General features: G+C 39.7%; 2 protein-coding genes across 8 annotated transcripts in view; both read right to left on the bottom strand.

Annotated features, from left to right (window-relative positions):
- Window positions 1–415: 415 nt before the first annotated feature.
- bmpr1aa (bone morphogenetic protein receptor, type IAa) lies at window positions 416–20461 on the bottom strand. Of its 3 annotated transcripts, none has more exons than XM_057342986.1 (13): window positions 20255–20461; window positions 16695–16831; window positions 11761–12045; window positions 5052–5217; window positions 4873–4975; window positions 4615–4711; window positions 4425–4515; window positions 3914–4052; window positions 3640–3832; window positions 2498–2795; window positions 2206–2381; window positions 669–799; window positions 416–550 (listed from the first exon to the last, which is right to left on the bottom strand). In XM_057342986.1, the coding sequence occupies exons 3-13, from the start codon at window positions 11828–11830 to the stop codon at window positions 425–427; spliced, it is 1590 nt and encodes a 529-aa protein (XP_057198969.1). In that variant the 5' UTR covers window positions 11831–12045; window positions 16695–16831; window positions 20255–20461; the 3' UTR covers window positions 416–424. The 3 variants fall into 3 exon arrangements, with proteins under 3 accessions (XP_057198969.1, XP_057198971.1, XP_057198970.1); XM_057342988.1 differs by having other exon boundaries at window positions 4425–4512; XM_057342987.1 differs by having other exon boundaries at window positions 5052–5214.
- Window positions 20462–20597: 136 nt separating this feature from the next.
- The window catches only part of ldb3a (LIM domain binding 3a), a 36047-nt gene continuing 32343 nt past the window's right edge, over window positions 20598–24301 (bottom strand). For 2 of the 5 annotated variants that reach the window (XM_057342982.1, XM_057342983.1), the window contains 6 exons: window positions 23762–23916; window positions 23310–23670; window positions 23051–23231; window positions 22839–22959; window positions 22640–22755; window positions 20607–22561 (listed from right to left, as the gene is read on the bottom strand). In XM_057342982.1, coding sequence (XP_057198965.1) covers window positions 22472–22561; window positions 22640–22755; window positions 22839–22959; window positions 23051–23231; window positions 23310–23670; window positions 23762–23916 — 1024 coding nt within the window. In that variant the 3' untranslated portion in view covers window positions 20607–22471. Of the gene's footprint in view, window positions 22562–22639; window positions 22756–22838; window positions 22960–23050; window positions 23232–23309; window positions 23671–23761; window positions 23917–24301 lie in introns of all 5 variants that reach the window. The other 3 variants (XM_057342980.1, XM_057342981.1, XM_057342984.1) reach the window with 3 other exon arrangements.

Here is a 24301-nt window from a genome sequence, read left to right as displayed (position 1 = left end):
CACAGTATGCTGTACAGAGATTCCACGAGAGGTCAAAAGTATTTTATCCATATGGCAGGAGGTTTATCCCAAAAACTAAAGACACTTAAAAATACCTGGTAAGTGTGTATTATTTTCTAAGGCAGTGGGTTATACATGAGTCCTTACCAAAACCACCAGAAGATCCCACTTTTCCACAATTCATGGTTGTTGCAATAATCCTCAGTCTGTAATGATATAGCTTTCACAGAAAGCAGCAAAGACACCAGATCTGATCCACAACAGCCCGAGCTGGAAAGGAAACAACTTGTTTTATTTTACACAGGCCTTAGATGTCCCCATCCTTGACTCCTCCTTAATACTCCACTGTAAAGAGGATGAGGTCAACGATGAAATAAAACCACTCAGTTCGTCTTCTCACAATGGGCTGAGGTCAAAAGATGGATCAGATTTTAATGTCTTGAGATTCCACCATTTTTGCTAAAGTCTTCTTGACTCTCAAAATGGTCAGCCGTGATGCAGGATTATGGGCCCAGCATTCTGACATCAGCTTCAACATGGCCCTCAAGCACTGTGGAGACAAACAGATCAGTTTATTAAGGACAACCACAAGCATCTTATTTATTTATATCCCTATACCTAATGGTTCACACTGACATCTGTTGGTCAGATATGATATTATCACTCACCTCATCACTGTTCCATCTGTTGGACACAGTTGGCCGCAATCCTTTAACACACACTACCTCCAGCATTTCCTCGTAAGATGGGTCTGATGGCACCATTTCATAATATGGTAGCTGATACTCCTCAACAATACCTGGAAAACAACCAATAGATGTATTCATAAACAATACAATATACACTCACCTAAAGGATTATTAGGAACACCATACTAATACGGTGTTTGACCCCCTTTCGCCTTCAGAACTGCCTTAATTCTACGTGGCATTGATTCAACAAGGTGCTGAAAGCATTCTTTAGAAATGTTGGCCCATATTGATAGGATAGCATCTTGCAGTTGATGGAGATTTGTGGGATGCACATCCAGGGCACGAAGCTCCCGTTCCACCACATCCCAAAGATGTTCTATCGGGTTGAGATCTGGTGACTGTGGGGGCCATTCTAGTACAGTGAACTCATTGTCATGTTCAAGAAACCAATTTGAAATGATTCGAGCTTTGTGACATGGTGCATTATCCTGCTGGAAGTAGCCATTAGAGGATGGGTACATGGTGGTCATAAAGGGATGGACATGGTCAGAAACAATGCTCAGGTAGGCCGTGGCATTTAAACGATGCCCAATTGGCACTAAGGGGCCTAAAGTGTGCCAAGAAAACATCCCCCACACCATTACACCACCACCACCAGCCTGCACAGTGGTAACAAGGCATGATGGATCCATGTTCTCATTCTGTTTACGCCAAATTCTGACTCTACCATTTGAATGTCTCAACAGAAATCGAGACTCATCAGACCAGGCAACATTTTTCCAGTCTTCAACTGTCCAATTTTGGTGAGCTCGTGCAAATTGTAGCCTCTTTTTCCTATTTGTAGTGGAGATGAGTGGTACCCGGTGGGGTCTTCTGCTGTTGTAGCCCATCTGCCTCAAGGTTGTGCGTGTTGTGGCTTCACAAATGCTTTGCTGCATACCTCGGTTGTAACGAGTGGTTATTTCAGTCAAAGTTGCTCTTCTATCAGCTTGAATCAGTCGGCCCATTCTCCTCTGACCTCTAGCATCAACAAGGCATTTTCGCCCACAGGACTGCCGCATACTGGATGTTTTTCCCTTTTCACACCATTCTTTGTAAACCCTAGAAATGGTTGTGCGTGAAAATCCCAGTAACTGAGCAGATTGTGAAATACTCAGACCGGCCCGTCTGGCACCAACAACCATGCCACGCTCAAAATTGCTTAAATCACCTTTCTTTCCCATTCTGACATTCAGTTTGGAGTTCAGGAGATTGTCTTGACCAGGACCACACCCCTAAATGCATTGAAGCAACTGCCATGTGATTGGTTGATTAGATAATTGCATTAATGAGAAATTGAACAGGTGTTCCTAATAATCCTTTAGGTGAGTGTATATGCAAATATAGAGCAATACATTTTCGATTACATCTCAAATGTGAAAAAATTAGCTTTTTATAACAGAAGAATTTTTGTAAAAAATATGCATAATTCCTAGTAATCTTGAGAGTGTATTTGTGAGTGGGATTTGAATACCTCCAGTAACACAGCGTCTGGCCATTTCCCATATAACCAGCCCATAGCTGTAGATGTCGGCCGTGATGTAGGCCTGGAAGTGGTTCTTATTCAAAGTCTCATCCAGGACTTCTGGAGCCATATAGCGTCGGGTTCCCATTCGTGTACTCAGCGGGACGTCCACTTCATTAGTGTCACTGAAGCATACAAAATAGAATTTCTTCAAAATGAACACACAGACACAGTTCATCACAATACTAGCAGAACCTTTCTTTTTCTGAGCCAAGAAACTGAATGTGAAATTATGAAGTACCTGTTAAATTTGACAGCAAGGCCTAGGTCGGCAATACAACAAGTGCCGTTTTTCTTGATGAGGATGTTCTTGCTCTTCAGGTCTCTGTGAGCGATGGCAGGTTTTCCCTGTGTGCCGTAGATCTCTGTGTGCAGGTGACACAGGCCGCAGGCTGCAGAGTAGGCCAGTCTCAGCAGGGCCTGTGTATCCAGAGTGGTGAACTTCAAATAATCGTACAGAGAGCCGTTCTCATGATAGTCTGTGATCAGATACAGCTGTGTAGATGCTCCAGTACCATTAATGTCAGCAGCAATGAAGCCTTCGATGAAGAGATTGAGAGAAAAACATAATTAATATAGAGCAATGTATTGTAACAAACTCTTGAGATCTAGTGTACTCCACAGTATACACTAGGGATGTAACAATATCAAAATCTCACTGTACGATAATACCTCGGTAAAGTCCATGGTACAGTATTTATTGCGGTATTTAAAATGGCAGATGATGGCTTGGAAACGTGCCATAAGCATCCTCTTTTCTTTATCCTCTAATCATAACTAATGCTTAGAGGTATGAGTTATAGTATGAGATGGGTCAAATGACCTAAACATCCCATAAAATAATTGCACCAGATGGACCTTGACAAAGGTAACATCTATTATTTTTCTAACATTCTCTATGTTAGGCCCAGAAGACCTATCGTTTCATACAGTCATGTGACCAGGATAATATTGAGGCAATTTTGCTATTGCGATAACACGATATCGATAATATCGTTACATCCCTAGAATACACTATGGTCAACTAATGACTAACCTCCCCCCATATTAGAACTGCCCCAACTCTGCCTGTTTTTAAATCTTACTTGAAGACCTACTTATTTTCTCTGGCTTTCGATGTCCCTTGACAACCTGTCTTTGTTTTCGATTTTTATGAGCACCATACATATTACAGCTTGGGTATATCTATGCTATTTTTTTTGTCCTATGTTTAATGTTTTATTGTGCCTATTTATTACATGTATTTTACTGTCTTATAGCATGTTGTAAAGCACTTTGGTCAACTTCGGTTGTTTTTAAACCGTGCTTTATAAATAAAGGTGTATTGTACTGTATTGTCAAAATGTAACACTTATTTCACTGTCATTTTACCATGAAGCATACCTAGTATGTTCTCGTGTCTCATGAGCACGGTCTGGTAGATCTCGGTCTCTCTAAACCAGCTAGCCTCCTCTCTAGTGAAAAACACTTTCACAGCTACTTTCTCTCCCCTCCATCGACTCAGCCACACCTCTCCATATCGCCCTTTACCAATGAGACGCACTGTCTGGATCTGCTTCGCTATGGTGCGCTGTACCTGTGGGGTGTGAATGTAAACAGTGAAACACAAGATCGATGATGCTGTAAGATGCTACAGACTGCATTTATCTTTTCTCACCAGCAGAGGGAGCCCAGAGCCACTGCCTGACGTTTGAGACTGGTTGATGAGATCCTTCAGTGATTCTCCTGCTGGGATAAAAGCCTGATCTTGCTCCAGGTCTCTGTGGTAGCGCTGCCTCTCTGTCTGCCACTTGTACCTGACAACAATCAAGCAAAAAACAACAACTTGATAAGCAGCCATAACTTTACAGCTATGCCTGACCACAGTCAGATTCAACCTGGCTCCATTTATTATCAGCGAAATTCTCTTTTTAAAAGTATTTACTTCATATAAAGACATCCAGTTTAGTTTGAACCATGCCAATATATGTACATGAAATCTTGCCTCTAGCAACAGTGACAAAAATGTTTCTCTTTTGACAACAAAAGGCCACGATGTGGGTGGCATGCATTTTTAAAGGTGGTGTTCAAAAACAGCAGTGGTACGGTCACAGTTCACTGATTTGGAAAAACAACCATTACGTGGAAGAGCTTCTGTTTTTTCTGCTTCAGCAATGTGATGATCTCACCTGTAATAACAGATGACACTGACGCAGATGAGGGTGCAGCAGCATACGGTGACTGAAATGAGAAAGGCCAGCCAGTGAGGGTCTGGTGCTGCTGAAAAGACAATAGGAAACACAAAAGTTAAATCTTAAATAAAACTCAACTACAACTGTATGCCTTCCAACTGCTGGGAAAAAAGCCCTTAAAGCTCACCTAACTCTCGAGCAGGTAACTCTGGCTTTAGGTCTCGATTGCAGAAGTCGAACTGGCAGCATTCAATAGTTCGACGTGTCTGTGCAAACTGTGAATCCTGTAAAACATCCGTTTATGACTTAAGTGTGTTTAACATTTAATCAAATGTGTTTCAACTAAACTTAAAACATTACAATGTTTATATATGTTCTTTTAAATTGCATAAATGATCATTTTTTCACCTCCAAATTAGACCAATGAATTAGAAAAATGTCATACTTTGCACTGAAAGTGAGAGCCCTCATATTTCATGCAGCCTGAGCTTAGTATCATATCTCCATTTTCATCTTCTTCAATGATAGCAAAGCACTGCCCATTTGTCCTGTAATGTTTCAAACACAAGGTAAGAACTTCAAAAAGCACTCGCTAGCTTATCACAACCAGTATTTAGCACTTACTCGCAAGTGTTATTCTTGGCGTTGTCAGGGCAGTGACCTGAGCAATGGCAGCTGAGGAACCGAGCAGCATCTTCTGGTGCCACAGTAGAATCATCTCCAGACCTTCTGGAGTCTGATCCAGGCTTGACTCCTGTGCCCAGCAGCACGTGATCTGGATTCTGACCTGCTATACGGGACAATAAGAGTCAATGGCAGACAGAAACCGACCAGCAGGTGTTAACAAACCATATTTATGGCTAGAGAAACTAAGATGCCAAGGGCGCAAGGTGAGTTACATATTTCCTTCTCCTTACAAAAGTTTCCTTGTGCTTCTGACCTTTAGTATAAGTGCTTATATATATAGAAATACACAGTCACACACGAATGCATAAAAAACATCTGCGACGTTTCACCACTGATCTAACTCTCTGTTTTCACTCCATGTCTCACTGCTTGTTGTGCTTTCCGCTGAGCATGACTCCACCACAGACGTTCCAGTCCAGACTTGTCCATAAAACGGCTAATCACTCACAAAGCAGCAGTTCTGAGATGGGGAGGCAGGTTGACATGACACTCTTTTTATCAGCTACATTCTATCCTCCGATTCCATTACCAGTCTATCTCTTTCAGCCTCTCTAGGCGCTGCCGATCTCACAGTTAAACTGGACTCTCCTCCTGGACTAATTCTATTAGAACTCTGTGATTAAATAGAGAGCTAGACAAGATAAAGGAGCTTTAGTCGCTCTTCAAGTCAGTTCATAAATAAATGGATGGGCTACAATATACGCCGGAAATGTGATGCATTACTACAACATGTATGTACAGTATATTATATACAAACTGGACTGGCCTGAAAATAACAAATCTGTCAAAGACACCCACAAACACATGGATTGCTAGTTGTCACTGAATTATATTATATGGCTCGGTTTCACAGACACGCTTAGCTTAAGCCAGGACTATGCCCTAGTTGAATTAAGATACAGTATGTATGTCGCTTTTATGAAAATGCCTTAGAAGAATATATTACTGGTGAGCCTCTTGAGACAAAGTCAATGGCACTGATACATTTTAAGATATTTCTGGGCAAGTTATATTCAGTTAAGACAGGTCACACATTCCTTTTAGTCTGAGACTAGCCATACGCCTTGTCTGTGAAACCGGGCCTATGTGTCCGAATCACTGACTTAAACTTCTATTTGTGTCTAAACTCAACTGAACTAAGAACTGTTTCAGTGTTACCAGTACCTCGGTAGACCACATACAAAATATCACATAACTGTGTGAAATATAAATTGGGATAATTACTGAGTGGATATGCTGTTTTTGTAAAACAGCATTTGCATTAAAAAAAATCTATGTGATACACCCCAATTCTTCGAGCTATTTCAAAGTCCAAACTAACTGCCACATTCAGCCGCCCAAGTGCTTTCATTCAGGGTGCGGACAGACTCCATATCTTTCATACTAAACGAATCAAATGCATTGTCTTTTGTTACTTTGTTAAACTACAAAATCAACTCTAAAAGAGAATTATACTGTCTAGACTTAATTTCATTCAACGACGCACAGGGGATTTAACTGAGGTCATTTTTGTAAATAAGCCACTCATAAAGCAAACGTAAGAGGTTGTGTGGCTTTGAGCCCAGGAAAAGGGAGACAGTCCCCTTGATGACGACAAGACTCCGTTGCACAGGGCCAGCATGGAAATTTAGCGTAAAGAGAAAGCTGGAGCCGGATCAAGTGGGCAAAGCCCCAAACAGGAACCCAGGGGATCCCTGTCTTTTCCCGTTCTACTGCACTCATTTATTCTCGCCACTCAGGGTCAGTGATTTAAACATGACTGTGGGATTACATAAAAAGTTTTTGAACAATGTGAATCCTATTGCAACTGTACAAAATTGTTACATCCACAGAAGTTGCCAGCATTTAGAGCTCAACACTTTCATGCTCCCCAAAAAAAGCAACAAAACATAGTGCTACTGAAGGTTTGTTTACACGACGACGACAACAACAACAACAACAACAGCAACAATAAAAGTGTTTCTCATACATTGATTTAATTGTGGCAGACCGCCACGAATAGATTTTACACGATTCCCCTTGAAATTTTTATTTTAAACAGCTTAATTCATTGTAGAGTTGCACGCAGCGTGTTGACGCTCAGCGCCTCTCTCTCTCATGTTGCGTGCAGCACCTCGACGCTAAGCGTCTCTCTCTCTCTCACATGACAGTGAATGAATTAAAAGGTGGCGGTGTTCTCAATATGCGTTACTCCGTGAACTTGCATTCCCACATAAACATTGACAGTCACAGTCTCTGAGTTACTGACTGAGAAAACGGCTGACCGAGTTTATCAGGACTTAACGGAAGGTTAGCAGTGTTTCACACACATTGACTTTACTTGGGCAGGTATTTAGTGTCACATATTTTCATTTTTCATCCATCTGTAATAATGACTGTATCTGCGATCAATTTAGCTGCTAAACAGAGCTTCTAAACAGCTCTTTCTTGTTTGATTAAGTGGCGTGTGCACATCCTCTCTCCAACGTTCGCATACTCTCTTTTTCTGGATGAGCTCGGTGTGTGTGCGCGCGCGTGCGCGCGCGAGTCCTCGGCCTCTACCAATGAGTTCAAGTACAACTAGCTGTAGCCTGGTGCGGTGTGCATGGGCACGTAGTTAGCTCCGTGCTAACAGTGTATTCTCACATATTTCTGGATTTGTGTCGAATTGTCTGCATTTAAATTAAAATCATAATGAAATCATTAACGCTCATAATGCAGCAGCACATTGAGAAGAAAGAGCATCAGCAGTAAAGGCCATGCGCTCCATGAGACAAATAAGTGACATAGCCAAAATCACCACATATATCCGTTCTTTAATGTAGATGTATGGTGATTTTGTAAAACGATGTCGAGTTTATAATTCAGGATATTAGCAGCAGTTAAAGTGACTGCTGGCTGTATTAAATATTATTGGGTCGCGTTTTTTATAATCGTTTCATGTCTGATAACAGAACAGAAAATATGTGAGAATGGCATTCAGTTGTATTAAAATGTAGTATAATGTGACAGATCAGAGAGTAAAAGAGAAACAGATGTCAAGTCCAATCGCAAACACGACGTGATGACGTCATAAATATGCCAATTAGTTTGTGACGTCATCAGCGCCACAAGTCTCTCAAAATCCTGTGGGAAACACTGTAGTAAAACAACAATGTAGTAAAAAAGATTTTGTTTTCCTTCACTACTTTTCCTTCACAACAAGTCATTGTTCTGTTGACAAGACTACATCCCACTTTTCATTAGTTCATCTATAAAAAATGTTTTGTCAATGTTTGGGGAAAAATCACTACGTTTTCCTCCTCAGTAATAAATCGGTAACACATTACAATAAGGTTGTACGTGTTAACATCAGTAAATGCATTAACATGAGCTAACAATGCACAATATAGTTTTTAACTATAATCATGTTAGTTCATGGTCCATTAACTAATGCTAACAGTTATATTTCATTTTGAAAATGTGTTATTAAATGAAGAAATTAACACGACAATGCTGTAGAAGTATAATTCATTGTTAGTTCATGTCAACTAATGAATTAACTTATTGCTAACGAATACAACCTTATTGTAAAGTGTTACCAACAAATAGCCAACAAATGAAAACATTCACATTTGCAGCAACATCCCTTTAAAATGTATAACAATGTGAGAATTTTTATTATTTCCTTAATATTCCTTAAAAAATCTTCAGACATGCTAGTTTACCAAAACACATTTGTGCCATTTTGCTGGATTCTTTGTGTATTTTCATTCTGACCACGTTAGTTAAAGGAACAATAAGAGCCGAGCAGGAGTGATCACAGACTTAACTATTCAATCCTGACTGAGGTCTACAACCGCTCAAAAACAGGAGGCACTTTGGACTGTGGAGACAACTGATGGCTTTCAGTGGGCAATGTCACCTCTCTTTCTTTGGGATTAAGTTTCAGAGGTTCAGACACCTGCCTGAAATTACATCTCATGGCTGCATCTGATGAGCAAAGTAAAAAAGGTGTACTATAGAGGTATTCAACTAGCAGTTACACAACTCTAACACTGGGAGAAACAACCGCACACTGAGAAGTCAAATGTTCATGCTACAGCTCGGGTTTCAACCACCTCCTACTTTTCTGCTGCATCTGTACAAAAATACATCCACAAGGACATTAAGACTGGTGTTTGATATAATATGAGCTCTAAAGAAAACTGAGCTGTTCGAAAATCTGTACTGGGCAAGTTACAAGACTTCTTGTCCATCCCTTACGCAAATCATTTATTAGCATCCCAAGAAACAGTTTCAAATATATCTTTTGTAAAACCACAGGGTCACAAATTAAATCTTTATGTACTGTTTACAAAAACAACCAAATAAAAAACTAAAAACAGTATTTTTAAATTTTATTAAAATAAATGCAAAATAAACAATTACCACGTTTCGATTCAAACTTCATATGAAAGTGGAAACAAAATCTAGATGACCAAGACAAATAGGGTACGCTCTTAAAAAAAAGGTATTCGATGCCATAGAAGAACCTTTTGGTTCCACAAAGAACCTTTAACATCTGATGAACCTTTCGGTTTCTTTGTGGGACAAAGCGTCAGCCAAATGCATAAAATGTAAAAAATGTTCTTCAGACTATAAAAGAAAGACAGAGGTGGTTCTTAAAGAACCTTTGACTAAATGGTTCTTTGTGGAACCAAAAAATGGTTCTTCTATGGAATTGCTGTGAAGAACCTTTTGTCTGTCGTGATTGGTTCCCCGGTTAGAGCGTGTGTCTGAAGATGTCCCACCCACACCATATCAGCGAGCTTCCGCTTCTCAGGCTGTTGTGATTGGTCGGTCTCTCTCTCAGTGCACGTGTATTCATAAGGTTTGGCTTTTAGCAATAAACAGTAACAATGGCATCAACTTCACTTCATCAGTTAAACACATGCGGATCGATCGAAGTGTAACGGTGGTCTGCTAGTGCATGTGCAAACGTCAATCTTTGTTAGAGATTGCAATTTTTTTCCTACTATGGCGAGGGAAATGACACCGAACCGATTGGGTCAGACCGGTTATTTTAATTAACACTAATAACAGAAGCGTTAGTTTAGCCTTTTTCTATTGGACCAAAGTTGGATAATAAAACAAGCAGATTGACTAGGAGACATTTGCAAGCAGGACTTCAAAGGACGTTTCATAGAAGTGTTTTAGAGGTATGCGCACACACACACACAATATAAGTGTGTTACACAGAACAGCTTTCACAGCCGATGTTAAAGTCATGGAAGCTGTTATTTGACCGTTGGTTATCTTAGAATGTGTGTAGCTGAATTCTTATTACCAGCTGTAGGACTGTGATGAAAGTGAAAGTAATTAAGCGCGTAGCTCAGTCAAATTTTTACAATCTCTGAGAACCAAACACTACTCCAGCGGCTCTTCCTCTTCTCTCAAGGAAGGCCTCGCCCCTTTTTTGGCGTATTCCTTTTTCAAAAACTCGGAATAGTGACATCATGTACCCGGGAAGTAAAGTGCTGTAGTCCGATTCCAGCCGTTCTCTATACTCCTCGAATTCTGTTAAAGACAATATTTCGCTTGGCATTGAACTTTGAGCTTTATCATTTTGCAGATACTGTTTATGCTCTAACAGCAACATTACACACGAACTAAAGTTTGAAAATTGGCATCACGGGGAATGTCCCCCTTAAATCTGTGCACACTTATTAGGGATTTAAATCCCAAAGATCAACAGCACAAAAGAGTTTCCGGTGAGCAGTGTTTGGAATAGTTTGCACCCGCTAGCAATTGTGACAGTGCCATATAGGAAATGGTTAATGTGCTAAAAAAGGAAGAGAGACCGGCAACAATCACTTCAACAGCTTCCTTTAGTGGGGGGCCTCAGAGACGCTCATGGTTCAAGACTGAGTCACTACACCATAGATGTCTTTTAAACTCCCTGCCATGAGTAAACAAACAACAGCGGTCTCAGGTTGTGTTCATGCTATAAGTTTGATTTAATTCATATTTATTTGTATAGCTTGTAACAATACATACTAGTGTGCCTATAAGCTTCATGTAGTCAACAAACAACAAACAAGGGTTTAGAAATAAGGTATGCTACTACAAATGTGTTCAAATATAATGCTGGAGACCAGTCAACTTCTTTTCCCTCGTGCTCTAAAACTACGTTCAAAGTTATCATCTGTTGCTATTTGCCTTCACAGCTCAATGACTATTCATAACTGACCTTTAAATCAGAGTCTGTCGAGTTTTGCCTGTTTTGCCAGGTTTACAGGGGGGTATTTTTTTCATTAAACAAAGGTATCTGTTTTCTTTGACATCAGTAAACATCACGTTATTAAACATATGGAAACACTCAGCAGGGTGCATCTGACTCGTGCTTTTTCTGTATTCCAAATCACATCAAAGGAAGGCAACAGAGGATAAAAAATACATGCGTGCAATGTAAGAAAATGTAAGGTTCAAAACAAAACATGCTTTTAGTTTTAACCTTGCAATGTTCAAAAAAGAAAGCAGTGGCTATAATCGACTAAATAAGTCAGTAAAACAAACTGTAAAGGGAAATGTCATTATCTTTGAATAGCTCAAATTAGATAAGCCTGATCATCATAGTTTTACGTAACCAGTATGAATATAAGAAAACTACGGAAAGAAAGGGTGTAAACGATAAAACGACCCTTACCTCCAGCGCATAGCCTTGATACAATAAGAACTCCAGCCAAAACTGCTGTGACAGACAAAAGCCTTGCCATTGTCCAACAGTCTTCTCGTATCCTTTTGAGTGAGGATGGGATTAGTGATGATGTCCACCTCTGTTTTTAAAGTTCCAGCGAACACCAACAGACTGGTGGAGAGAACAAATATACAGTTGCGGAGGCTCCGGAGAAGACCAGAACAAGAGGAGAGTGCAGTAGATGATCGGATGGCACTAGAAACTCAACGATTCCTTTTCACGGGGTCCACGGAACTGTAATTAAAGAAACACACCATGTGTGTGTCAATGCATCTTTCTAGATAATTCAATTATTTATAAATATTAGGTTACCTCTGTTTGTACAACAACGCAATGCATCTCATCATTATGGAATAATCATTATATAATATATATTTAAACAAACTTTTTGTAATCATTAAGAGCGTAACATAGACAGATGACAGAACTGCAGTTAACCATAAATAATGTACATGAGAGATACCAAACGTCACTGAATAATTATTAAATGCCCTTTAATAATTCTGAAGTCACCAGACTTATCTAAGCAGTCTCTTACATTGATTATGCACCATTTAACAACAATACCGTTATTAAAAAAAAATGCACAGGCTTTGCCTCTTGCAGCACCAAACATCATTGGCCCCTTGTTTTTCCTGGGTTTGACCCCTCAACCCGTCAGGCCGGCGCTACTCTTGAATGCTGAAACATGCCCAAATAATTTGATGAAGGATGTTCTGCAATTACCCCGCTCTGGCCCCTTCCAGCGTTAATAACATGATGTGTCTGTTTCCCTTGTAGGCCTGTGCGTCTTGTTGCAATTAGTGGCCATGAGCGAAGTCTGTCCTGAGGGGGGACAAATTAATGGCGGATCGGGCCGGTGTCTGTCACTTCTGATTTGCACAAGGGGGACAAAGAGCCCCGACCTGTGCTCCACTTTCACACATCCCTGACTGGATAACAAGGAGAATAAAGCCGGTCTCGGCAAGGCAGCGGGACAAGATAGCTGTGCAGGCACCTACACACAGAGACTAGAACCAGAGACTGTGCCCGCTAGGAGAAAAAAGCAGATATCAGAAATCCTTCACGTTTGGAAACCCTTTTGGTAAACAAGGTAATAGTGTACAACCCATATCAGTCAAGCACACAAAGTTCTCTTAAAGATGTATAACAGGATAATTTCTCTGTTGTAGCAGGAAATAATTATGGGGAGAAAGTCATGACACCCAAGCATGAAAGTATGGGAAAAAGAGTACAGGAGGATGTTTAGAGGTGTTTGTTATTGCATACAGGCATATGAGGGCCAACAGAAGGAAATCCTGCAGGTAAAAGAAAATTTCACTCAGATGTTCCTTATCCGTGAACGGTAAAGAGAGTCAAGTCATGTCCTGACTTGATCAAGTCAAAACTTTGGATCTACAAAAGAAAAACCTCAGACAGGGCACCCCTGAGAAAAGCTTGCAATACTTTTAATATTAGGCTGATCACATTTAGTATTACGGCACAGGGCCTTTCACATTTCTCCAACTGCTATGTCGTACATCTGTCAATAATATTGTATCTTAAGTATCACAATCTTAAAACAACATACGGCAATGTTGCATTGTGGACACTCTTGGAGCTCTGCCCATTAAAAGGCTTTGGTGGCGCCATAAATGTATGCAAGAAGGCTGAATGAATAGGAGTATTGTATGGCGATGTGTTAAGTGCGGTACACCTTTGCAGTCAACCATATGCCCGATAGAGGATGTCTCTCAACGCTTTTAGAGGGAGTAATATATTTCTGTCTTTCCACATGTGTCAGCAGAACATAACGTACCTTCATGAATGACACTTCGCCACAGCAAAAGGCATCTCTGTATGTTTGGAAAAATACATTTTGTGTGGGCGGAACAAACATACATTCCAGTATTCCATGTCTTTCCAATATATGATACAGACTAGCTCAATAACTTGAGTCGTGAATAAGAAGTACATTCCACCGCAGACAGCGGTCTTCTAAATAAAGCTCACCTTTCCTTTACTACCACATCCCTTCTTAGCCTGCACGACGACAAGAGTGGTTTGGTGTTTTTCTCCCCCCCCCACACCCGCTCTCTCCCTGCTTTGGCCCGGATCTCTGGTCCCTCCTGGGGCCCCTCCTTACAGCAGGGCTCCCAGTACCGAGGCCGCCTTCCCTCAGTGTCGGCGCTATGCCCAACATGCCTTTCAAGGCCTGCTAGACTACAGGGCAGACTTTCTGGCTCCGCTGCCATTGTTTGCTTGGCTGCTTTGCGCCTCATCCCAGCAAAGGATTAGCATAAGAATACTTAGACTCATTGAGCTGTGCCCCACGACCAACTCTCGTCTTCATCATCCTCGCTCCTTCCTCTTCCTTCACTAAACTCAGACAAACTTCAGAAAACCTTAACCATTGAGAAGCAGCTGCTTGGGAGACAGTCAGTCAAGCAGAGACTGTGGTAGCACAAGACTCCAGAGTCTTTCTTGACACAGCAATAGATTGCAGACAAAGAACAAAAGTTAATCTGTGGAGCACTTGGGTGCAATATGAGCTCCTTCAGCCAGATTCCTCTGAAAGGGTAATGGGTTGAGACACCATCTCTACACCAAAGCCTCAAAAACAAAATAGATTTTGGCTGAGAATTCAGCTCAGCATATTGAGGTTGGAATAGTCTGTCTGGAAAAAAAATCTCAACAAAGAAGCTGATATGATCTTTGTGCTTACAATGGAACAATTTGCCACAGAACAATTTCTAAATGCTGGGTGCTTGATTCACTTTTACTTTCTTGAAAAAAAATTGTTCTTAATTTATACTTCCACATACAGTACTTCTGTGTGTGGTTATACCTAATGATAAAATAAACACACAAATTTTCGTGTTTTGTTTTTTTAAGCCTTTTATTAATACTTGAGCTGTGTGGTGGTGACATTGATGAGGTATACATTCCTTTTGTAAAGTTGATACGTATCATTATAGGTTCATGTTTCTGATCTCTTTATTATTACTGTAGTTTTTAATTAATTACCTTGGAAAGATGGGAGTGCGCTGATTTAAATTTATTTAGCACTGATTCGTTCCTCAGGCTTCCTGGCTTACGTCAAAGCTTAGCTTGAACTCTATTTTCACCTGAGACAGATAACTTACTTCTATTTCCTGGAATCTAAAAAAAAAACATGGAGATAGAAAAGCCCACAAATATTCTGAAATTACTGAAGCAGCAGAGGTTTATTGAAAGTTAATTGTCCATTACCTGCCACAGACATTCCACTAAAGGATTAAAAAGAAGCTGGGTTTCAAGGGTTCGATGAGAGCAAGATTCCGTACAGAGATCTCTGAGGCACTTTTACATTAACTTACAATAACTTTTAAATTAAAATGACACTTTAAGCTCTACACAATCACCGTTCACTTTGCTCCAAAAGCTTTTTGGAAATCTTCACAGAACTGCTTTTACTGAGCATACTGTATATCTGCAACACAGGTGTAAGTAAAAACGGGTGGGACTGTTACCAGGGCTCTATAACATTAGAGAGAGGTGGCACTTTCTTAAAGCTACTTTCTTCCTTTATTTGTTGAGAACAACTCGTATAAGAGAACACAATTTTCCTTTAAAGGAGTCATATGATGCGATTTCGAGTTTTCCTGTATCTTTGGTGTGTTAAAAGTTGTTCATGCATATATTAGACACGTAAAATTGCAAAAATTAAAGTCTCAAACTAAAAGAGTTTATTTAAAAGCGGCGGTTCATCCAAACCTGCCTCAAATGCTTCGCTTAAACACGTCAGTTTGTGCGAAGCGTTGAAGAACACTGCCCAAAATGTATACGCAACGAAAGAAGGCGTGCCTATTCCCGCTGTAGTGTTGTTATGGCTGCCACCATGTCGTGGAGACGCTGTGCCTTTCATTACAAATGAAAAACGACTTGGTTGGGTCTTCCAAATGAGGACACAATTAGAAATCGGTGGTTAAGTTTTATTTACAACACTGTTCCAAAACAGCATAACTCCAAAATCCGAGTGTGTGCAGCACATTAACACCTGGTTGTGCACAAAGGCCGTTTCTAAAAAGTGGGGCAAATCCAACTTTGTAAGGATAGTCTTCTGCTTCTCACTCACAGCCTGTAAGTACGTTTTCATTATTAAAGAATTTGCAACTGTCTATTCAAACATAAGCTTTTTATCGGTCCTACGATCACAAATGAAGAAATACATATATACAGTATGGTGCTTAACGTTTAAACACATGTTTCCTGCATTATCTTCACATACATACAATACACGCAACACATTTCATTATCTTTGCTGTTTTGTATCTTAGCCAGGGAAATTCTTGTATTCTGCAGGCGTCAAAACATATTTATGTCAGTTGCAAGATTAAGCGCTTCACTCGTTTGCTCAGTCGGTCCTTCCGCTTCATAAATGCGCCTCTTACACCCACACATTAGGCTAGGGGGCGGGGGCACTGATAGATAAGTGAATGGTTGAAGGAGGGGAGATGAAAATGAGTGACTGAATGTGCCGCTTGCGCAATATAACATTTCTGCGTATTAAATTTATAAAATGCAAAAATTATATATTGATCAGTTTGGCAGTCGCATCGGTGCGACCATTAAGAAAAACAAAAGCACTGGCAGTTCAAATAGTCGCAAAATGCGACCATTTGGTCGCAGTCTTGAGTCCTGGTTACCATAGACACCAGTCACACAATGATGAACTTCAGCTTAATTTAGCTCTCTAAAATAAAATGTCCAGATCCAAACATATCGAAACCATTTGTTGAGGTCTGTCCATCTCTGATGGAGGAAGGATTTCTAGCTCTTGGCTAAAGTTATGTAATCACTAAATGGTGGTTAAAAACGCATTGTTTTAGATGTCCATCTATAAGAAAAAATTATTGACATACCGTACAAAAAGATCCATTTCTGTGAAGCATGTTGGCGCAGTGTTTGGTAAGCATTGAGGATGGCTGTAGGTGTCATTCGGATCGAGATGCTTGAATGCCCAAATGGCATTTAGATTCTGGCATAGTATCACAAGAATCTGTAACAAGAGAGACAAAACACTTAATGTAGTCAAGGATGTAATAATATGTCCCGTCTGCAGCGTAAAAAAGTATTTTTATTTTTGATGTGCAATGCTTTACCAACTGTGACCAGAAGCAATTCATTAATAACAATTTAACCTTTAAAGAGATGAAAATGAAAATTCTGTCATTATTTACTCAAACTCAGGTTGTTTCAAACCTGTATACATTTCTTTGTTCTGTTGAACACAGAAGAATATATTTGGAAGAATGTCAGTAACCAAACAGATCTCACCCCCACTGACTCCCATAGTATTTATTTTCCCTACTATGGCAGTAAAGGGGGGGGGGGTGAGATCTGTTTGGTCTGAGTAAATGATGACAGAATTTTCCTTTTAGGGTGAACTATCCCTTTAATACATCCCATTTTGGACTGTTAGACAAGGACTTTTCTTGAATTGTCTGATTTTTATCAGCTTTGTCAATGAGCAGAATGGCTTTAAATGACATGATTGTCAATGAGTGTAGCTTTATAAAGCTTTGTCAAAGACAGCAGCTTTATAAAGAATAAAGTGCTGGTATAAACAAGGCCTGATGTAAAAGTCATTTTGACGTTCAGCAGTTGCAAAACAGCCTTGCGCCTCAGAAGATGCTCATCACATGGGAATTCTGAAAAATACATAATTCTATTATCTACAACCAAAATAATACGGTAAACAAGCTTTCTGACCTGTCACAAGACCAGAGAGAAATCCTTTTGGTCGTCTTTGCACTATCCCGACCCATCTTTGAATTCACCCTATCCGGTGCCACTCTAAATAATTTACTCCGATAGCCAAGTGTATTTAAAGCAGATCAATACCATTAAAGGACAGCTGGGGCATACTGAATAAACAGAGACCACTCTTCTCATGGCAAAGGCACAGCAATCCACCAACCCTACTACTTTTTCCAATCTGACCTACCATCAACAGCGAAAGAAATCAATCGCTCTCACTCTTTCCTACCGTCCTCGGCGAGCCACGGATGACTACATAGCCTACAGTAAGTGTTAAAGAAAGGTCTGTTCAATAAGAGCTCAAGAGTAGTGTGTATCAAATGTCCGTGCTCATCTAGGATTAGTGTTCCACCTTTTAGATCGGAATGATACGACTAAATGGGGTGCACCTTTATGATGAGATGGTTGATACGTGCAGGGCTGGGTCTGAGGTGGCTGTGTATGTTTTTCCTCTCCTGCTTAGCCACCCTGTCTCCAGGGTGAGTCAGGGAGGAGGGGTGGGGGGTTTGACTTTAGATGGTGCAGTGGCCTGAGGAACGCAGGCATGGATGTGAAACCTGATCTATGCTGCCTCTTAACCCTCCCGGCCCCATACCCCCTCCCTCCAATCTCCCTGCCTGCCACCTCGCCACAGACTCCCAATGCAATCTGATCTTTCTCACTGTGGCTGAGATTGAAACACGCTCCTAGAGGGCTCCAGGGCAACTCAATATGGACCTGGAAGATATCTCAAAAACGGGAAAAACACATTCATTTATTGTTGTGTGATTTCGCAGAAATCTAGATTTATTTTGACATTATATGCTGGAAAAATACATGCCTATGAAATTATATAGGCCAGGCCACATTCCGATCAAAGCAACAAATGAGAAAACAGTAAACATGTCTTGATATATAAAGAAGCATCAGTTCAAGTCATTTGAAAGCACATGACCCATTCATCTGCATATCAATAGCTCATTACTTAACATGTAAAGCAGGGCAGCACAAATAATTGCTCTCGCACTTACTGGAAATACACAGTCACATGCCACATAATTCACACAGTTATATCTGGTCATACATGCAAGCACACAATGTTTTGTATTTATTAATACGCCCTTATTCTGACCAGCACAGTGTTCACACGGATACTGACCAGCGTTACTTTTGTCAACGCAGAGCCTTAAAGGGATACTTCACCCAAAAATAAAAATTCTGTCATCATTTACTCACCTTCGAGTTGTTCCAAATATGTATAAATTTCTTTGTTCTGATGAACACAGAGAAATATATTTGGAAGAATGCTTATTACCAGACAGATTTTGCACCCCTGATTGACTACAAGAGTAGGAAAAATACAACGGTAGTCAAAAGTGCCCCAGAACTGTTTGCTGTCCTACATTCTTCAAAATGTCTTCTTTTGTGTTCAACAGAACAACAACAACAAAAAACAATAAAGTAATTTTTCCTACTATGGGAGTCAATGGGGGGCAAAATATGTCTGGTTATAAGCATTCTTCCAAATATCTTTCTCCGTGTTCATCAGAACAAAGAAATTTATACAGATTTGGAACAACTCAAGGCGAGTAAATGATGACAGAATTTTCATTTTTGGGTGAACTATCACTTTAAGCAAGCTGTGGAATGCACAGCTGTCTGGCAACTTTATACTGTAAGCATTAGCTTTAATTTTCTAAAATAAATCCACTATTCCCAGCCTAAGCCTCACTCCTCAGGGCCTCTTGAAGAGGATAGCTTCACAGGCAGTGTTTGCATCTGGTTTTTGACCTTCTTGTGTAGCAGACCTTTAAGCCTCCAGAAGGTAAAGGACCTGAATGGATCACCCTCCCCCATAGCCCATAAATTAAAAGCAGCATTTGTATAGAGAGTGGGAAAGGCATTGGTTAAAAGATCTAAATTCATGACAACAATGCTTGAATGTACGACAAAACACAATAGAATACTACAATGTAGAGCACAAAGCAGAATTTACGGCAGTATTTTAAATGTAGCGTGTTTTTCGTACGTGAGCACGTAAATTAATAGCAGGTTTTGCATCGAGAGGTGGAGACCAGACCAATCAAAACAGCCTGAAGAACAAAAAGCAGAAATAACTCAAACATCACGGTATTGTACAATGAAGAGACACATAGCCCCCCCCCCAAAAAAGTAAAATAAATATTTAGGCAGAAGAGTTGTCATTTTCACATAAAGTTGCTGTTAGCGTTCCGTGACTGTAGAGATAAAAACTTTTAATCTGACGTTTATAAACCATGACAATTTTTCTTTACACAACAGTAACATAGTTTGAAACGTATTTAGCGACGGAACAGTGTCGTGCAAAAGACGGTTGTTATACAAAGCACATAAAAGTGTGTTTTGATTTGCTAACGGTAATAGCACAATAGCTATCATTCAACTCGTCGCACATATATCTCGCTCTCGACGAACCTTCAGACAAAATTAAGTTACTAAATAAACCCGCAAATGACCAACATTTTTATATTACATTTCTGAACGCATGTATTTCGCGTAGTAAAAAGGATAACACGACACGACTGTCGATATTAAGTTGCTTAACGACATTACATGGAAAATGTAAAATTCAGCGAAAAAACTTTCGTCACAAGCATTAGCATAGCTAACGTTAAGCTAACACTTTCTACTTCACTCAACTTACCGTCAAGATTCTCTATTAAACAGCATATCCGTATATTCCGTCAAATTACGAGCTCGATACTCGAATAATTCAGAGTTGCGGTCAACTCGCTGAGGTCCGTCTGGCACTGACCCTTCACCGTACACCTCACGGTACTCTTGACGAAACGACTGCACACGTCATTGAGTTACGACTCCATAGCGCTCCCTGCTGACAGTCGGTAAATATCGGTACATATCTGGACCGACGCGCTGAAAACAACCTTAAAAACTCATAGTGAGGATTTTCTTATCAGCGTAATGCAATAATGTAGAGAAAGAAACAATTTACAATTCGATCCTTATTTTTTATTTCTATTGCATAATGAATGAAAAATAAATATACGCTTTTGCCATCTTTGTGCTGTATGGCCTTTGCCAAGACGGTATGCATTAATTTCGTGAACAAGTTTATCAAAGTTATATATAGATGTAATTACAATACAATGTAGCCTAAAAATATAACGCAAATGTGAATTAGTAATGGAGTTGTCCAGTCTGTGGTACAGTCCCGTAACATTTAATCATGCTTTGAAAACATTCCCCACATAAAGTTAATAGTTTTTTTAGTTTTAACTAGTTATGCTCATATTATGTTCAATAAAACAAGAAATACATATTTGGACATTCCATTATTTTGTAATACAAGCACAAGGTAAGGCAGTTTTTCCCCATGATTAAAAAACACTAGTAATCCTACGCATTTTTTCATTCTCTCAAGATATAGCCTACAACTCATTCTCAAGAGCTGCATATAACTTTTTTGTTCGTTTATGTCTGGAACATTTTCACAGTGAGGGAGAATCTCCATTATTCAACAGAAGATTGCATTAAGGCACCTTTTAACACAAACAAACGTTTATAATGATATTGGTGCAAAATCACCACGTAACACAGATTTTCTTAGGGGGTGCTGAAATAATACTAATGATCTGCAAATACAGAAAATCATTTATGGCTCGTTTATATTTTTTTCTGTAACTGGATACTTAAATACTTTGTTTAAATTCCCAGGTGAACTGCAGAATATGGCAGAAGACACAGATAACACATTATGGAAAGTGACACATTCAATAGCATTAAAGTACACAATGAAAATAAAATGTGTTTCTGTAGCATGCTAAAATTATTCGTTATTCCTATATATTTAAACTGAAGTCTGCTATAAATGACTTGTGTAAAAAAGTTGCTAATAATTTATTACATGTAAGAGAGGCATATATCACATGCCAAACTGGTACTTGTGTAAATAATATTTTTAAAAGACAACCTGAAATCTAAAGTAGTCCTAAGAACACATCTCAACTCTTGTGTTACGTTAGAATAAATTCAAAACATGGAAGTGAAATATGCTGGCGCATTTCTAAAAATGTCTAAATGAAACAAGTTTCTATGTTTAAGTTCAAGAATTGTATACATGAAAAATAACATCAAACAGACTAAAGAAAAATATGAGTGTCTACAGTCTCAAAGTTTTACATTGGTGTGATAGCCAATTGGTATGAAATAATAACTGTAATATAATAAACTGTGCTCTCAGAGTTGCAACTCACAGGTCAGCATTTACCCACAAAGAAAATAAAGTACATCTGAGTTAACACATTTGTCATTGTTTTGAAAAGATAAAAATGCCAGTTTATGGTAAAACTGGTCTTGTTTTAACAGCAAATTGCTTACTCTACCTTGACACCAGCACATTCATTGTGATTCCTTTGCGAGTGTGAGAACTGTAATGCAATAAAAATAAACGTTCTTTAAGATTTCTTTAGGGCTTAAGGCATAAAATACATACTGTAGATTTTCATTTAGGCTGTTTCTGATCTGCAAATACATCAACTCAAGATTGTTATTCCTGCCCAGTACCCTTGAATAACCTATTAAATTCTCTCTAACCAAAACAAAGTTTGTCACTAATCCATAAAGTGAATCTGATGTTATATTAATTTGATAATGTGTATCAGGCAACAAGTGCACATTTGCAAAAAAAGAACTAAAATAATAACAATGTGCACATTGGGCTTTAATGAATTATGTGCATTGTGTCAGAACACCTATTGCATGTATAATTCAGTCATTTGCTTAATTATTTTCTATTTCATTTGGATTGGCACGGATGCCTTGCCACAGAACCTCAATGCAGATGTTATGTAAATTACATTTGGTTCCTTTACAGACAACTTATGTTGCACTATTATAGCATCTACACATTGATGGCATGTGCATGCTTCTTGCATAAGGGCTTGTCCTTCTTGGAATAGAAAGGTTGTCCTTCCAGGTTCACATGGCACACCTACATATAAAAAAAAAAACATGACTCGTAATTCCTCTGAATTTTATGTACTTTGTGAAACAATGATTTTGTACATACCGCACAAACAAAGCAAGTATCGTGCCATGTATGGCCAAGAGCTTCAATAAATTTGTCTCCTGCCTCAACTGGGAAGTCACAGCCATGGCACTTTGTGCTGAAGAGAGCAATGTAATCTGGTGACATAAAAAGGTTAGTGAAAACATTCTATTCCAGACCTATTGTATATATATTGTATATTTTCCGGTGGTTCTCATACCTTTCTCACAATAGGGTTCTCCATCCTCCATATGAAACAGGCTATTTCCAAAAGGCTTTCCACAAGCTGCGCATACAAAGCAAGTAGTATGCCAGGTCTGTCTCAGTGCATGCATCACTTCCTGTGGAGCAGATGTTGAGTGGTGTTACCTGTCAGAACCTCAAATGTTTCTGTAGTCATAAATTATATTGCAAGTGAGTTTTTCAGCTTACTCCCATGATCTTGGTGTTGCAGCGGGCACAGGTAGGTGCAAAGAACTCTCCATAGCAGTTCTCACAGTAAACATTATTCTGCTCTTCCACAAAGCTGACATCAGCCAGGGACGTGTGGCAATAATGGCAGTTAAACTCTTCTGGATGCCAGGAACGACCCAGTGCTACCAGGAACGGTCCCCTGACGGTCCAAATAATTTTCATTTGGAAAATTGTCATGAGCATCTATGGAGGATGAGCAATTTAAGTATAGTCATACCTGATGATGCTGTTGCAGGATCCACACAGAGGTGTTCTGCTGCTGGCTGCAAACCGCTCTGCCCTTTGAGCAACTCCACGGGCCACAGGTGGGAACGGGGCGGGGTTGAATGCGGGGGTTGGTGCAGCAGGAGCTGGGGCGGGAGCAGGGACGGGGTTGGGGATGTAGGCTGGCGGTGGTGGAGCAGCCTGGGGAAGAGGCGGCACTTTTATATTTGTTGTGGTGGGTTTGATAGGGTCAAACTTATTGGCAAAATTCTCATCAGTAACCCAAGGGGGTCTGCTGGAGGGAGGGCCAGAGGCTGGCGCTGGTGCAGCAGGAGCGGGAGGGATGGGAGCATGCGTGTGAACCAGTGCTGGAGCTGAAAAATACACATCAATTAGCTAACCAACAAATGAACATGTGCATGAGGAATTAAATGTAGACAATCGTTATGTATGAGCAATGACTACCTGGAGGAGCTGGGTAGCCTGTGGGTAAAATGGTGGCAGTGCTGACCACTTTAGGTGGAGGTGGACCTACAGGGATCTGGATGGAGCTGTGCTGCATTGGTGGTGGTGGCTTCTGCATGGGTGGTGGCTGCATTGGTGGAGGCTGGCTGTAAGCACTACAGGAAAATAGAGCAAAAGCTATGCAACAATTTATTTCAAATGAAAGTTACATTACATATTAAATATGTAAATCTGTAAATGTTTTAAAAATAATATTTTTAAACCCTTTTTAACTAGAATTTTTTTAATAAGACATTTGACTTCATATCCAAGTTAAAATGCACATTTAGTTTTTCGTTTCTAAGTTATACTGTCAATATTTCCCAAGGATGTCTGATCACATACTCCTTTACATACACATAGGTCATTTTGATGGTGTCTTACCTGTATTGTGTCACCTTTATCACAATTTAATATGTCAAAATTCGTGTTTCTTTAACAGATTAGTGACTCACAGAAAAAGTGAGAGAGTAAGACTTGTACAAAACATTGTGTTAGAAG

The sequence above is a fragment of the Triplophysa rosa genome, linkage group LG9 (assembly GCF_024868665.1).
Source record: "Triplophysa rosa linkage group LG9, Trosa_1v2, whole genome shotgun sequence".
Classification (NCBI taxonomy): domain Eukaryota; kingdom Metazoa; phylum Chordata; class Actinopteri; order Cypriniformes; family Nemacheilidae; genus Triplophysa; species Triplophysa rosa.
Note: the sequence above shows the minus strand (reverse complement) of the source record. Positions and strands in the feature narration are given on the sequence as shown.

Excerpts from the sequence above, each read along its gene's own strand:
- bmpr1aa (XM_057342986.1), bottom strand. The coding sequence starts at position 11,830 with ATGGCAAGGCTTTTGTCTGTCACAGCAGTTTTGGCTGGAGTTCTTATT. Across the intron at positions 4,976-5,051 it reads GCCAAGAATAACACTTGCGA|GACAAATGGGCAGTGCTTTG; the intron begins GTAAGTGCTAAA and ends GAAACATTACAG. Across the intron at positions 4,516-4,614 it reads GTTACCTGCTCGAGAGTTAG|CAGCACCAGACCCTCACTGG; the intron begins GTGAGCTTTAAG and ends TTGTCTTTTCAG.